Source organism: Abramis brama, assembly GCF_963993115.1.
Source record: "Abramis brama genome assembly, chromosome: 18".
In the NCBI taxonomy this organism is placed as follows: domain Eukaryota; kingdom Metazoa; phylum Chordata; class Actinopteri; order Cypriniformes; family Leuciscidae; genus Abramis; species Abramis brama.
In genome coordinates, this window is record NC_139980.1 from 20,121,371 (window position 1) to 20,138,824 (window position 17,454).

At 38.9% G+C, this 17,454-nt stretch overlaps 1 protein-coding gene across 2 annotated transcripts in view; it reads right to left on the reverse strand.

Moving 5' to 3' along the window:
- ccdc85cb (coiled-coil domain containing 85C, b) overlaps positions 1-17,454 on the reverse strand; it is a 68,623-nt gene that overhangs the window by 15,848 nt on the left and 35,321 nt on the right. The window contains exons 2-3 of one of the 2 annotated variants that reach the window (XM_084091930.1): positions 13,005-13,084; positions 7,216-7,254 (exon numbers count right to left, since the gene is read on the reverse strand). In XM_084091930.1, the coding sequence (XP_083948056.1) occupies positions 7,216-7,254; positions 13,005-13,084 (119 nt within the window). The remainder of the gene's footprint in view (positions 1-7,215; positions 7,255-13,004; positions 13,085-17,454) is intronic. The other variant, XM_084091931.1, reaches the window with a different exon arrangement.

Consider the following 17,454-nt stretch of genomic DNA (forward strand, 5'->3'; position numbering starts at 1 on the left):
TTCTTAAAATACAGCATTTTAGCACAAAATTCAAAATGGCCAATATGGTGAAATTGGATATCATTCGAATCGGCATGTTACCCTGAATCTAACGAGACCAATTTTATGAATTTTGGACAAACTGTTCAGAAGTTATAAGCAAAAATAGCCATTTTTCATATCTCCGGACCAGTAGGTGGCGCTGCGCCGAAACGCAGCATGTTGCCTCAGGTCATGCTTGTGATGACATGTACCAAGTTTGGTCTGAATCCGATAAAGCGTTGCGGAGATACAGCCCTACGACTGTTTTCGCAAGCGCTACGTAAAATTTGTTCGTGCGTTTATTGAAAACAGTTTGACGAATCAATTTGAATTCCATAACTTTTTGTCAGCACTGCCTGAAGATGATCTGGTTCAATTTTCGTGCAAATCGGACAAACCGTCTAGGACAAGTTCGAAAAAGTAGCTTTTTCGAATGATTCAAAATGGCGGCCATATTTTTATAAGTCATAGGGTGCAATCGAATCGGCATGAGCTCAGGAATCAGAGGAAAAAATTATTTTGTTGATTGGCCTTACGGTTCAGAAGTTATTAGCAAAATAAAAGTGAAACTTTGGACAGGTGGTGGCGCTAGAGGGAATGACTTAGAAACACCAAAATTGGTGTATTTAACCCTCTGAGGTCTGAGCTGTTTTCTGGGCCCTGGAGGTGTTCTGACATGCTCTGACATTTCTGGTTATTTCTGTTACTTGTGACATTTTCATGGCTAAAGTCTAATTACACTGTATTCAGCACAAACTCTGCTACAATAATATATCAGCAGCATGTATGTAAAAGTTTGTAGTTTTGAGATAATGACATTTATGCGTGGTTTTTGAAAATACAAAAAAAAATTCTCACTGAAATAAGGCCATGAAACCCATACTGATTATTTCTTCACAAGACTTTTGAAAATTGTATGACGTAGCCTAGAATATTTGCTGCAAAACTATGTGAAAATCACCCTGACTGCTCGTTCAGATAAGACAATATATTGATTTAAAAATTTTACGACGTGTTTTGTGTGAAAAAGCCTTATGCGAGAGCTCATTAATATGTAAGCTTTTCTCACCTGAGAAAGACAAAGAACCTCCCCTAACGGCCCTATTAGGAGCTATCAGGCCCCTATCATTCTGAGCAACCTTGCACAATACTGTAAATGAGGAGATTTAAAAAATAATGGCTTTTAAATTGTTTGGATTTATTTACAACACAACATAATCCAAAGATACACAACAAATGCCAAAAAAGCACTTCAAAGACAGAGACCTTTGTGCCATTCCTAAAAACATTGTACATACCTTTCATTTCCAAGATTTTCACTTTACCATGTTCACGTACTGAGACTCATGTGAATGTTGAAGTCCTCAGTGGCATCTGGGACCTGAAAAAAAAAAAAGTGAACATACTGATATCAAGAGAAAGGCCTGCACGATTTTGGAAATAAATATTAGATTTTTCTGGTTAAAATTGCTTTTTAAAATTCCTTTTTAAAATTCACAGAATACACACACACACACACGTTTCCAACGATATATAATATAATGAACACCAGGTTTGTTGTGCCTTGTAGGCATAAGGTATATGCGCAGTGCGGATAAAATAATAATAACAATAAATAACCTATAGCAGCCTATAAATCTTCCAAAAGAAGCTAGAGAAAAATATATTGATTATCATGTTACTTCAAATGTTTCCATCCGTTATGATGATATGAAATGAGATAATAATAAAAACATGAAGCCGTTTGGTGCGTTTTGCTTTCATCCAAAATATGATACATTCAAACGCGATCGCTTGCAAAATATGATACATTCAAACGCGATCGCTTGCAAAATATGATACATTCAAACGCGATCACTCTCAAATATAAAACATTATGGTTACCATAAACATATCTATGTTTGAGCAGATATCCACAAACACAGTAAACACATATGATACATTCAAACGCGATCGCTTGCAAAATATGATACATTCAAACGCGATCGCTTGCAAAATATGATACATTCAAACGCGATCGCTTGCAAAATATGATACATTCAAACGCGATCACTCTCAAATATAAAACATTATGGTTACCATAAACATATCTATGTTTGAGCAGATATCCACAAACACAGTAAACACGGGTCTAAATATTATAATATTCCCCATATATCTAGCAACAGTTCAGCTGCAACGTGACATTTATGCAACAATAACAATAGGCTATGTAAGAATTTCTTACCTTATCTTTCTTGTCTTCAAATCGCGTTCTTCTTCTTCTGAGGTAGCCTAAATCCAATGTAAGCTCAGGCACGTCTTTCAAACTCGACGAAAAGTGAAGTGAAGTGTTTTGTTGTTGAGGTAACGAGCGCGTTCGCGTTCCATGTGGAGATTTGCATGTGAATATCTTTTGCGCGAGTAGGCGTGGCCAAATTAACTGTAATGAGCAAGCGTTTGAGAAGCTGGACATCTTGTTGGTTTTATACAAATTACTTAAACAGAGAATATTTGTTTTCGTTTTGAATCCGATCATTTAAAAGTACACACTTAAATGTTTATAAAGGTATATGGCTCATAAATGTGTGACAAGTATTCGCTTAGTTTTGTTTCAGTTTATAGACGTGCTCAAGAAAAAAAAGTTCACCGCGACGGAGAGGCAGAAAGCACACCCTGTTTATTTTCTTTATTTTACAAAAGCACAATGTTTTGATTTGATTGTAAGTGGACACATACAAAAGGAGAAATATCACAGATTCTTTTTTTATATTTCTTTTTTCTGTATGACCATAAATGATGGAGTAATTTAAGTTTATAGTGCTACAATGTGGAGAAAATCCGGCAAAACGCGTCGGCGCGTTTGTCGACCTCAGAGGGTTAATGTTGGGACTGTCCTCTATCAGAATGTCAAACCAAAACAACTTTCCCGCAATCGGTTCTATGGGCTGCCATAGACTCCCATGGCGGAAGAATAATAATAAGAAATGGAACAGATACAATAGGTGCCTCCGCACCTTCGGTGCTTGGCCCCTAATAATAATTATATATATATATATATATATATATATATATATATATATATATATGTATTTTTTTCTTTTTTTTTTACCTGGCCTATAATAACGTGTGTTTAGTAACTTATTACAGTAATGTATTAATACTTTGCTATGATGCTCACATTACAGATCCACTTAAAGAGGCTATATGTAAGAATTTTAATGTATTAATCGCTGTGTAACGAAACTTAAAAAACAAAACCTTCTCTCTTCTTCTTCCGTTCAATGACACATGAAACGAATGCTTATACAATGTTCAGGATAATGTCGAAAGAGCTATTCTGTATTGTAATGTCAATGTGTCATGCAAAGAAAAGGTATTGATTCAAACTATAGTCTCACAGAGCAAGATCTGTATAGTCTCTAATTATAATCAAACTATCATAACCGTGTAATTTGAATCATCTCATCTGTCGATATGATGCCGGTGGATTGCAAAGCTTGTGCAAACATCCACATCTCTGTGATCAGATGGTTTCTTAACTACCACTTTCTTACCGCTTTAATTTTTGTTGTATTTATTTTATTATTGTGAGGAAAGCATGCAGCACATATTTACATATTCATCTAAACGTCGCTCTCAGCAGCGTGGAAGACGTCTGGATGTTCGTTAACAGTATATCGCTGCGAAGGTATTTCCAACTTATTTTTAAACTCTAAGTGAAGAACGAGGCTTTGAATCACATTGAGTCTCTTGTGTGTTACGTGTGCATGAGTGTGAGAACGAGCAGTAAGTTGCTGACTGCAGTTCACTTAATGGCCACCGGTATCGCTAAAAACAAGGGTTTCTGAATTTTACATATAGAAAATAATTTAAATAATTATAATTGGAGAGTTCTCTTACGAGAGGTTCTCTCGTACTGCGTAATATCTTACGCTATGGGGAAATCTCTTTTCCGCGAGATACTGAAGCCAAAAATTATCCTTAATTTTGAAATAATGTAAAACGCGTTGCGGCAGCATGCAGACATAGGCGAGACAGCTCGCGCGCCTGCAGCAGCCTATCGAAAGGCCCCATCGTGACGCCAGCTCCAATGGGGGCGCTTCGCGCCCACTGCGTCACGTCCCGCCGAAACGGGCGTGGCCTTGGGCTATAAATTTTGCTTCGTCAGGCTGGTTTAGCTGATTTTTCATCTCTTCAGCGGAGCTCACGCATCGCTGGATCCTGAGAGAAGAAGCCGCGCCGTCAGAAAAAGCCTTTCAGCGGGACGAGCCTTGCATCTGAAGCCGCTGGCCGCGCCGCCTTTAGCCGCCGTTCCTGCTGCGCTATCCGGCGTTATATCCTTTTCTCTGCTACTGTGTTTTGTGTGTGTGTGTGTGTGTGTGTTCGCCGCCGCGACACACACACTCTCATTGCACTAAAAGAGCCTGGCGTCTTTTTCAAGATGCCCCTTTTCTGCCTGGGTGAGGATCGCGCAGCTCTCGCGCTCGCTGACGGCGGCTGCCCTCACTGCGAGCTATTGCCTATGGCGACTCTGAGGACTCGCCTGGCATCCTTCTCTGAGACTGCACCTCCGCCCGCCGCGGTACCGCGCCATAAAAGCGCCGTGCTCAACGGGTCCCGGAACCTCCCCCAACCCGCAAAAGCTCGCCGGTTCGCCCGCCTTCTTCACCCGCTTCGCTACAGTCTCTTCCTGATGGACAGCGGCCGCCGTCTGCCGCCGCTTCCACCGTGGATATCGACCTAGAAGCCGCGTCTGTGGGGGATGATACCTGCTCTCCCTCTGTTCGAGCCACGCAAACTGCGCCGTTCACAGAGAGGTCAGGAGCGGACGGTCCCGGGGCTAGTTTTTCTTTACGTTACAAGAAAGCTACCCTGCCCTTGCACCCATTCACGCGTCACTCACCGGCGAAAGAAGAAAAGAGAGTGTTTTAATCCCGCCGAGGCCGGACTAACCTCCATTTCTCACACATTTATCAGACCCCTCTTAAGTTCAGGCGACTGGAAATATCAATATTGCAGCAAGCGAGCCTGTTATAATACACGCACGCCTGCAAACAAACGCCGAAGCAAAACATGATGACGCTCTCTCTCTTCCCGCTCTCTCTCCCTTTGCTCGTGCCGCGCAAACTGCGCCATTCGCAAGGGATGTCAGAAACGGACGGTCGCTGGGCTAGTTTTTCTTTACGTTACAAGAAAGCTACCCCGCCCTCGCGCGGCACCGGCGAAAGAAGAAAAGAGAGTGCTTTAGTCCCGCCGAGGCCGGACTAACCTCCATTTCTCACACATTTCTCAGTCCCCTCTGAAGTTCAGGCGACTGGAAATGTCAATATTGCAGTAAACGAGCCTGTTATAATACACGCACGCCTTCAAACAAACGCCGTCACAAGACGTGTTGACGCTCTCTTATAGAGAACCTCTCGTAAGAGAACGTACTCGGTTACTAACGTAACCTCGGTTCTCTCTAGAAGAGGGAACGAGTACTGCGTATCTTTGCCGTGCCTGCAACACGCTCTGGTTCGCTCCGGCGATGAAAAACCATCTAAACCAGCCTGACGAAGCTATATTTATAGCCCAAGGCCACGCCCATTTCGGCGGGGCGTGACACAGTGGGCGCGAAGCACCCCCATTGGAGCTGGCGTCACGATGGGGCCTTTCGATAGGCTGCTGCAGTTGCTGCAGAGCAGCCAATAGGCGCGCGAGCTGTCTCACCTATGTCTGCATGCTGCCGCAACACGTTTTACATTATTTCAAAATTAAGGATAATTTTTGGCTTCAGTATCTCGCGGAAAATAGATTTCCCCATAGCGTAAGATATTACGCAGTACTCGTTCCCTCTTCTAGAGAGAACCGAGGTTACGTTAGTAACCGAGTACGTTTTCTATCCTCGTTCAGGATATTCATCCTGTCTTCAGTCTACATTTATGACTGTTCTATACAAAATGATCCAGTTTGAAATGCAGCTTCTTCTAAAGTTGCTGAGAGAGATGTCTTTTTCCTGAGAAAGAGAAGGAAAACTATGCCCAACTTACAGAGGGCATAAAAACAGGGTGTGTTTGTGCTTAGTTATCTACTGAAGAAGGTAAGAATTGGTAAAATTTAAGTTTGTTGTACAAACTGTATGGTTCAATTTGATTTATAAGATGGAATTATATACAATGGTGTCCAAAATTCTGAGAAGCATTATATGAACACCTTGTGTTTATTGTTGAAATGAGCCTGAATGCACTGAGGGAGTGTCAGAATTCCTGTAGACTGACGTTATTGCGCGTCAACCGTGTCAATAGAAATAGGTTCACCCTATGAAATACCTGCACTGCCAGAATGCAACCTGTTCGAAGGGCCAAAATTCCTCACCTGAATGTATTGTTGCTCTGACAACATCAGTCTCAACATCACGTAATTAATGAAACATCTGACTACAAAAGAGTAGTTATTCCTGACTAGACAGACACACTTTGCATTCTTTCTTATTTGACAAGACTTTTTACATATTTAATTATCGTTAAACTAGAGATGAGTAGGATCACCCCGTCACTCAGCAACAGACTAGTCAATTACTGTCTAGACTTTGTTTTTTTAATTTAGCTTTAATATTTTAGCAGTAGTGATTCAGGGACAAAAGTTAATTCCCATCAAAACACTGCTTTGTGTAACAAATTGCTTTAATATTGCAAACTGCTTTGTCCAAAATCTGATGGACTGTAATTATAGGGTTTCTTCATTCAGTCAAGACTACCCAAAAACTAGAGAGTTTTGAACATAAGCACGTCCGTATTTTAATGGACAGTCAAATATAATTTAATGCAACTCAACTGGATTCAAACTTGACAGACAGTGCTAAAACCAAAAAAAGAATGGTGCATCTTCTTAGAAAAGATTTGGGACGATGGCCAAGACAGATAAGGGGGCATTTATAAAAAATTTAAATATGTTCATACTCATCTTTACATCCATCAGTTTGTCAGACATGAAAAATTTATGCTGCACTACCTGTGTTGCTTGAATAAATGATAAGATCAGAAAGAGGGACAAGCATATGAGCTCATGCACCATCAGCCCAGCATGTTAGCACAAGCACTTAGACTAGCATGCCATTTTACACACCAGCTTTTTAAGTTAGAGAATGTGAATACAAAGATAAGAAACAAGCAAGAAGAGAGCTAGGAGGATATAAAGCTCCATCACCACTGAGCAAAAGTGTGGTAAAGTTACCTTCATGGACAGCTTTGATAAGCTATAACGGCTACAGGGCTGGAGAACACAAGAGACATTTCACAAACCAATTAAACAAATACAATATAATCATCAGATTGCCTATTCAAACAGTTAGGCTTCAGACTTCACATTTTTGTGTTAACCCTCTGTTGCTGCTCACATGATTCCTCATATCAACAGAAAAATATACCGGGTGTTGACTTATGAATTTGAACATGGTTTGTCTTAAAGCACATTAAAACACCACATAGACATTTAAACAACATTAAAAACTTGATTTACACCACAGGGGGACTTTAAATCACACAAATATACTTAATGTATTTAATCTCACTTTATTAACCAATGTCTTTGCAGCTGACCTTTGATCATCCAATTTAACCGTACTAATAAGCAAAAATTACTTTAAATAAACATCACGTTTTTTTTAATTTTTTTGTTTTTATTGCTGAAGTAAGAGTATTGAACTTTCTTCTCCAGCACATCTGAAAGGTTTGTTTGAGCTGCGCCTCTACTATACAGAAGTGAATTTGCATTTCATTCATTTCACTTTTGGATTGAAGGGGCCCTAACATTTGCCAAAAATAGATTTTTTTATTTATTTATTAAAAAAACAAAACAAAACAAAACAAAAAACAGTCCAGGTGAAAAAAAGTAACGCAAAAGCAACATATAACTTCCCATAAAAAGCAACAAGGTAAAGCAATCACTTACACTTTAGGGAGTAACGCAATATTGTAATGCATTCTTTTTAAAAATAACTTTCCCTAACACTGGTGACCAGTTTCTACCATGACGTGAATGTGACATTTGTCAGCAAAACAAAGACTTATAGGGCCTTTCCATGACAACAGACCTTTCAATCTCAGGGTCACAAGTAAGTCACAAACCAAAAGTGTCATCTATCGCAACAGCTGAAATGGCTTTTAGGAAAAGCCTAGTGTAGGTATCCTGGGAAATCACCAGTTCAGCTCGGTTCATGTGCGCTCAGGACAGTGTTCTCTGAAGGATTGAGCTCTCCTCTGAATTAATCATGCTTCAAGTGAATGCACTCATTCTCAGAGGACCGCACCGATGAGACGAAAACCGTTTTCTCTCATTTGACCGGAGGGAGAAAGTAACTCTCTTGCATTTTAATCATACTCTTACAAAGTGCTTTCCATCCTGGGGATAAAATGCTTTCAGACATTCAAAGCCCTATGTTCCACATGTTCAGAGATAGAGACTCAAATAGCTTTGACTCGAAATGGCACAACATTTTAAGCGTACCACCGTCTGATACACCCACATCCACTGCGAGACAGAGCGGGGCTGGCGATGAAAACGTAATGAGGATATGTGATTAAAAGAGAGAATTATTGCAGATCCATGGACTCTTTCTCTTCAAGCCCTTGGCCATGCCAACACTCTCGGCTTTGTTTCTATGAATACTGTGATGAATTCTACCTACAAAGGGCTTCATGAGAACTGCTTTGTAGTCAGTATTTCCAGTGCCCACACAGTGTTTTTATTCTCACTGGAGACTGAAGGAATAATTCACCAGGAGATACACCACCGTGTCATTCCCAGTATATGACTTTCTTTCATCCATGGAACACAAAAAAGAAATGCTAAAGAAAGGACTGGCTGCTCTTTTACTGTACATATTAAAGGTGAAAGGACTGATATGGCATTGGCTTGTGCACCATATTCTAAGCTTTCTGAAGCCATACAACAGTCGTGACACTGGCCACATTAGCCGCGTTTCCACCGCAGGAACTTTCCCCAGGAACTAGGAACTTTGGGCTGGTACTCGATGTGTTTACACCGCAGGAACCAGGGTCTAAATGAAGTTCCGGGTAAATATTTCCCCCTCCGATAGTCCCTGCTCACGAGGTAGTACTTTTTCAAAGTTCAGGAACTTTTAGGGGTGGGACTTGTGCGCTGCACAAGCTGATTGGTTGTGTTCACGCTGCATTTTGGTTGGATGACTCCACGCAGCATTTTATTTATTTTTAACCTCCCTTTTAAAAAAAATCTATTGCGGTTCGTGTCGTGGCTTCATGCAGTAAGAGTTGTCTGTCTACAAATATGGAATTTAATAAAAAAAAACTGGTGGACTGGCGACGAGTTTCAGTCTTTATTTTGTGGAAGAGGAAACTTTCTGCGCGTTCATCCCAGCCATCTCACGGTCAATGTCCGCAATAGCTGATAACATACAAATTTTATATCTAACGTTAGCATTACGAGCTTACTGAACACGCTTTATCAGTGCTCGTCTCTTTTCTGCCACAGCTTTTATTATTAAGTCATTATGTTTACACATTGCAAGGCACTCCAAACCATGTTATAAATTTACTATAACAGGATTGAAATAGCGCTTTAACAAACAACTATTTACAAGACTGTCACTATTTATGATTGATAGACGGGGTTCAGGCATTTTTTAAGTGTATTTGCGAAAGAGGAATTTTTTGCGCTTTTGTCCCAGGCATCTCACAATAACTGATAACATACGTTGTCTAATTTTATACGCATACGAGTTTTCTGAACACGCTTTAGTATCAGTGCTCGTCTATTTTGTTTTGTTAATTACCTTGTTAATTTATTTATTGATTTATTAATTTATTTATTTATTAATTAATTTATTAATTTATTAATTTATTATAATTTATTAATTAATTTATTGTTAATTTATTACTGTAAATACAGTTATGTATTTGGTTAGTAAACCAATACATAACTGCAGCACAGTTTGAATCTCCTCCATACTTATTATAAATGTGGCGCTCAAAACTGATTACTGTCCGTCGCAGACTGGGAGGAGCAGTTGCGCGCAGTTTACCTTCCCGGTACTTTAGACCGCGGTGTAAACGCAGAAAGCAACCGGTCTGGGGCAAAAAAAGTTCCTGGGAAAAAAGTTCCTGGGACAAATTGTTCCGGGTAATTTCGGTGGAAACGCGGCTATTGATGTTCTGATTTCAATGTCAAACCTGATCTCTAGCAACATATGCCATAGGCCTATTTGAGTGGATGTCGGCGGACAGCATCAGAGAAAAGGAACATAAATGATTTTGACTAAAATATATATTTTAAATAAAATATTCATTCATTGAACAAAAAAAAAGTTTTAAAATGTAAATTATTTAATTGTAATCCCATAATGATATACTTACTGAAATGGCATTATAATAGAATCCCTTATATTCAAACCAAAAATAAATTTCAGTATACAGTCTACCATTCTAAAGTTTGGAAAAATTAAGATTTTTTAAAATATTTTTAAAAGAAGTCTATTATTCTCACCAAGGCTGCATTTATCTGGTCAAAGATAGTAAAAATAGTAATACTGTAAAATATTATTACAATTTAAAATAACCATGTAATTTATTCCTGTGATGCAGCAAATCTGCATATTAGAATGATTTCTGAAGGATCATGTGACACTGAAGACTGGAGTAATGATGCTGAAAATGAACTTCACGGGAATGAATGAACTTAAAATATTTGAAAACAGAAAATTATTTGAAATGGTAATATTTCACAATATTACAGTTTTTTTTAACTGAATTATTAATCAAATACATGCAGCCTTGTTGAGCATAAGAGACTTCTTTCAAAAACATAAAACAAAAACATTATTTCAAACCTTTGCCCAGTAGTGTAGCGGAAATGATAACGTTTTTCAAAATTTTTCAACGCTTGCACCTTGGAACCTATTTCAAGGTTTGAGTTCTCGAGACACCAGGCACTGTTGTTGTGCGGATGAGCGGGCCGGAGCGTGTTAAGGGTTTTCTGTTAGAACGGTGTCATGTTAGCGGCCCCTAAGTTACTAACTAATGATCTTTGCAATGGAAGTGAATCAATCAAAACTAACTTTAGCTGGACAATAACTTTATTCTAGAGCTGCTGTAAAGCCAAAACAATCTCTGTTACTTTAATTTCCTATTATCACTGTAAAGCTACTTTGAAACAATCCATATTGTTAAAAGCTCTATATAAATGAAGGTGACTTGACTTGACTTAACTAGTGTATATATTGTATCTGTAAACAAACAGTTGATTTTTGATTTATAATGTAATGTTTATATTTTAAAACATTTTTGGTCGACATAATATATTCCATGATACCGCCAAGCCGGGTAAAAATCAAGTGTGGCAGGTAACGCTGTCAAATCACTAGCCAATGTGGCGTGTTACTATGTTTACTCACTTGATTGATCTGTCCACCTAAAACACATTTTTCGTGAAAAGGATGAGAATGAATGAGGAAGGGAGGAGATGGCTGGATGAGAGGATTATCCTATCCAAGAAATATGAAATCCAAATTATATATATATATATATATATATATATATAAAAAAGCTGTGACGTAGTTAACTTGGTTCATTTCTTCTTTTTTGGCTAGTAGAAGTTCTGAATGGCCGAAACTTGCTGGCCCAGAAAAGTTATTAAAGAGATCGTTAATATAGTCCAAGTGACTACAGTGGCTTAATCTTAAGTATATCAAGTGACGAGAATACTTTTTGTGCGCAAAAACAAACAAAAATAACGACTTTATTCCACTATTTATTTCCTTCTCTCTGGGCCTCGTAGTGTTTTTGCGCTGCGCGTCTGTGTTGCACGTCAACACGCATCACACACATGACCAGCATCGGCCAATTGTGAGCCTACGTGGTGACGTGTAACACAGACGCGCAGCGCAAAAACACTACGTGAACCAACTAGAGGCCCAGAGAGAAGGAAATGAATAGTGGAATAAAGTCGTTATTTTTGTTTGTTTTTGCGCACAAAAAGTATTTTTGTCGCTTGATATACTTAAGATTGAGCCACTGTAGTCACTTGGACTATATTAACGATCTCTTTAATAACTTTTCTGGGCCAGCAAGTTTCGGTCACCTAGCAGCCTATGGAGAAGTGATCCAGCACTCAGATTTCATCAAAAATATCTTAATTTGTGTTCCGAAGATGAACGAAGGTCTTACGCGGTTGGAACAACATGAGGGTGAGTAATTACTGACATAATTTTCATTTTTGGGTGAACTAACCCTTTAAGAGGAGTACATTAGGTAGGATTTACAACAATTAAATACAGTAAATCTTGTATCCGATTAATTGAAGAAATATTAAACAGATTAATTGATAATCAAAACAATTGTTACAGTAGTAACAGCCCTGTACAGTCATCAAAGTACAGTTCACTTTTAGATTTTTGGGTGAACTATCCCTTTACCAGCTTTTAAAAAGTACCTCTGTGAAGCCATGAAAATGTAATTGCCCCTCACTTCTCTAAATATGCACGTTTTATTCCAACCTACACAAGCTTGAGGTGAAAGAACTATTGAAATCCTATTCAAGTGCAGAGGAGAGTGGGCTGTAATGCTCCTCTGCTGGATGGGTTCACAGTAAGCGTTTTGTTGTAGATGTCTGTACTATAGAGGGGAAATACATTTCTGACTTTTGGTGATAAGCAGGTTGATTGTGGTACTCTAAGGATACATAGGTGAACTTTAAATGCTCTTTCGGTTGGTAAAACCCACTCATTCTCCACGAGAGAGGTTAAATTGAGGCCACAGACGCTCAGAGATGCCCACACAATCCCAGCGTGACGGTAAGCCGCTCCTTCTTCATGCCAGAGGGGATGCTGTGTGCCAATTTAACAGTTTGACCCACCATGAATTAAAGATTGGCTGCCTCTTTCATAACCCCAAACTGCCACCACTAAGGTTGGCACCCGATGGCAAATCTAGGTCTAGTTACTCATAAAGTGCTATAGAAAGAAAGCATGTTGTTAACACAGTCCTTACTTGTGACAGAAGTTTGTTGTTATTGTCCTCTAGAATCCGGACCTTGGTTTCCAGCTGGCGAATGTAGTTTGAAGATGCATCTGTAAGACAAAATAGAAAAGGGAGAACATTTAAAATTGAATGTAATCTAATGTAAAGAAAAAAAAAAAAAAACCCACAGTATTAGTAGTGTAACTAGTGGCTTTTCTGTTGTGAACTGAGAATCATTTATGAGAACCAATTTTTGCTGTGAACTTACTGTAAAGGAACATTTCAGGTTGGACCTCCTGAACAAACACACTCTACAAGACAACCTGCTGACCAACAATTGCTAATTTCTTCAGATCAGCATAAGTGTCAATCGCATTCAACAATGAAAGAAAGTGTCGCTAAATTAATCAATGAACAAGTCTTTTTTGGTACTGTGATCAAAAGATTTGTTGAATCAAAGTCACAAACACTAATTAGCACATCAGGTGAAGCATTCTGAAGCCCAAAATCACATACCTTTGATATTTTTCAAACTGCGGTGAAACTTCAGTTTAATTAAAGACTTGAGAATTCACCCTGTGATCTATTTTGGGGTTTGTTTTGAATTGATTCAGCCTACTTAAAGCTGCAGTCCATAGTTTTTCCTCTTTGTCTGTTCGAAATCTGCAAGTGCAGTTATTCGCGGAATTATCAACTCCTCGACACAGATGGATTTCCGATGAATCCAATGTTTTGAGGAGAATGTGCGGCTGTCAGTCACCGCGCCGGTGTGGATACTGTCATTCACAATCACAGATTCTACTTTTTGGAAGTATGACCAACATAAGAATTGTCTGAACATGTCATCTGAACAAGTAAGTAACATCCACTTTTGTTCTGACCAACTAAGGGAAAAAAAGCATTGCAGTAAATCGTGCTGATTAAATCTGACGTTCGCTTATCATATCATGTTAAATGGTGCAAATTATACTTTGTTCTCAAATTGTTAATGTTAACAACTTCAGCATTGCGTGACTACTTTTAATGCCTTTCCGATTTTTATCCTTGTTTTCGCATGGGCCCGGTTGCAGTCTCTTTTTTTCTGTAGCCACTCCGAAGTCCGAAGTTTTTGCATTTTACAACGGGTGAATCTCCAGTTGTTACTGGTGATTGTCGTTTGAACCTTTCTGGATCCGCCATCAAATTGATAAGTTTAATTTTATCAAGTGCTGTGAGAAAAGGCTATAAATCTCCACCTCCAACATCCTCACACGCAATATAGCCTACCAGCCGAGACTCCTTCTTTATGTGTACAGATGTGACGTAATGACGCAAAGACATGCTCGAATTTCCCGCGGAAATCCACCAGTACCACTGGAATTAAAAACATTAACGGTAACAAGCTTACCGTTTTGAATCTAGCTAAGGCAAGCAGATAGTTTTAAACACTGGCTGGTTATGTACCTGCTCAAAAATTTATTTTGGATCATTTTTAACCCAAAGAAGTTACTGCAGCTTTCATATCTCATGCATATGTGTTTTTAATTTAATCCCACAGTGCTTTAAGCTTAAAATTAGCCTTCCTTCTGGTAACACAATTGAGATTATTTATGTTTTCTCTGTACACAGTGTCAAAGAATTAAAATGACCAAAAGCGTCATGCATGGTTTGATGTGGTCTGTACAGAGCCAGTAACATGACTAATACTACTTTCAATTTCTGGGCTGGCATCATGGTTCTGGCTATGACCGCATGGAAAATTATACACCACATCACAGACCTCGTAACATGCAAGACAAAAAACAAACAAGAAAAGGAATAATGCAATGCAATACTGAATTATAAGATCACAGGTTACAGGGTTTAGATTAAGTGAATGATAAATACAAAGTTCTGTCATGAAAGTCTAGATGGCGCAGGCTGATAGATCCTTAACTCAATCTGCTTGCAGTCACATCATTCTCTATAGGGCACAGCTGATTGGTTCCTGCTGTATCAGTAGCCAATGAACTCCCTGCTTAACCTTCAAATACTTGGTCAGCATTTGCTGTAGCAGTTGCAGCGCACTTTCAGAAACCCTCCACCCTCCCCAGCTCCACCTGTATATATCTGCTAAAGGTAAATCATGTATGTTATTGTACAGTAGCAGCAGCATGTCTTACTTGACAACAGCAGAGTGTTGTGTTTGTATTGGCAATAGCAAGTCCCGTACTTGCTCTGCAGCAGCAGCAATAACAGCAGCACCATAGCAGATCTACAGGGTGGGACATTTATATGGATACACCGTAATAACAAGGGAATGGTTGGTGATATTAAAGTCCTGTTTGTGGCACATTAGTATATATTAGTACACACCACCCATCTTGAGGAGTTTGCCCCCTCACATATACTAATGTGCCACAAACAGGACTTTAATATCACCAACCATTCCCATGTTATTACGGTGTATCCATATAAATGGCCCACCCTGTATTACACCAAGACCAAACATATCAACTTTGTCATATCCATTACCATGCCAAACACTCCAAGAATTGTCATGAGAGAATTATTTTACCGCAGTCTACAGCTGCTAATCTAAACTGCTGTAGATGGTACAGCAGTGAACTTTGCAAAGAAATCTGTAACTGTTAATGTCCCAATGCCTATAAAGGGTGTCACATGTCAAGCCACTGTTTATACCTAGCATTAAGATTTGCGTTTTGGTCGATCGGATCACAAGTGGACAATGCTAAATACAGGTGTAAACAGGGTCTAAAACGTTTTGAGCTTGTCCACTCAAAATGTCCACTCACATGTGTTTTTGGGGCACGGAAGTCCCCCAGTGGTGAAAATCAAGTTTTTAATGTTGTTTATATGTCTGTGTGGTGTTTTTAATATGCTTTAAGACAAACCATGAATAAATTCATAAGTCAACACCAGAGTATTTTCTCCTTAAAACTGAAGTGAACCAAAGACAGTCTCAAAAACACGGTTTGAAATTGCTGGTGTTTCTGACATCACAAACTATCTTGTAACCAATCAGATCAACACGTGATCGTCAACAAGTGGATCTCTGAGCTGGTGTGAGTGAGTGGAGGCGGGGCTAATTTGCATATTCATAGAACTGCGTATACTAAATGAGGCAAGTGTGTAGAGTTACATTCAAGCTATTTTAAGGCATGAATAAGGCATTTTTTATATGTCATTTTGGTGATCAAAGATGAGTTTTGAGGGATAAAATTATTGACTACAGGGGGACTTTAAGTGAAAAACACAGTGACTTCGGGAAACATTTTTGAGTCATGAAGCAAACAAATCGTTAAATTATAGTTTTGAATAGATTCATTGAAAACGACCATTTGAACTAATTAATGGGAACAACTAGGAGCATTGTCCGACCCCTCAGATGAGGGGACCCACTAACTAAATGTGACTTTACACTCCCATAACATATTTCCTGTTTGTAAAATATATTATGCTGCAATTTAACATTTGGTCTTATTGACCAACTGAGCAAAGACCGTACTTTCCGACCTTCTGCAGTTCACCAATTACTATTGTGAGCAGAAATAAAGCACATACTTTAACTAACTTTTTAAAAAACTGTTTAAGGCGTGCAGTTTGTTTCATTTGGCTATCCAAGGAATGAAATACATGTGCTGACAGTTAGCTAGGAAACTGGGAAATTTAAACAGCCAAAAGTTCCCTTTTGAGGAAAAAAAGACAAAAAGTGTTTATGTGCTGATTTTAATCATTTAATGAATGCGCTTCTGTTCAGTTTTTGTGAAAATATCAAAAATGAATGCCACACAATAATGTTCATATTTCCTCATTTTTTCCTCATTCAGTCATTTTATATACCAACTGTGTTGGCAGGGTGTATAAGATGGGTGGCATTAGTTATTAGCCTAAAAGCTAAACCCACTGGCGTGTCTGAGTAAAGCCCTCAGCGGTGGACAGCGAGGCAGTGCTGGATGGCTGCAATTCCCTTGTGACACTCTAATCTAACTTCATCTGGCTGACTGAACTATGGGCACGGGCCAAGCCGATTAAGAATCAACTCCGATCCACAAAATCTCTGGACCAGCGTCCTAGTGAAAAGATCCATCCACTACCAAACACCATTCCAACCAGAACCAGCTATTAGAAATATGGGTCACACTTTAGTTTTAGGGTCCAATTCGCACTATTTACTAACTATTAACTATGTCTTTTGCCTCAATAAACTACTAATTTAATGCTTATTAATAGTTAGAATGGTAGTTTAGGTATTGGGTAGGATTAAGGGATGTAGAATATGATCATGTAGAATAAGGCATTAATATCTGCTTTGTAACTACTAATAAACAGACAATATCCTAGTAATATGCATGCAAGTAAACAACTAGTTAATAGTGAGAATTGGACCTTAAACTAAAGTATTACCAAAATATGACTCCACTATACCCAAAAGCAGTTATAAACATCCAGTTTTCATACTCAGCCTCATCAGAGCTATTGGTCTGAGGACAACATAACT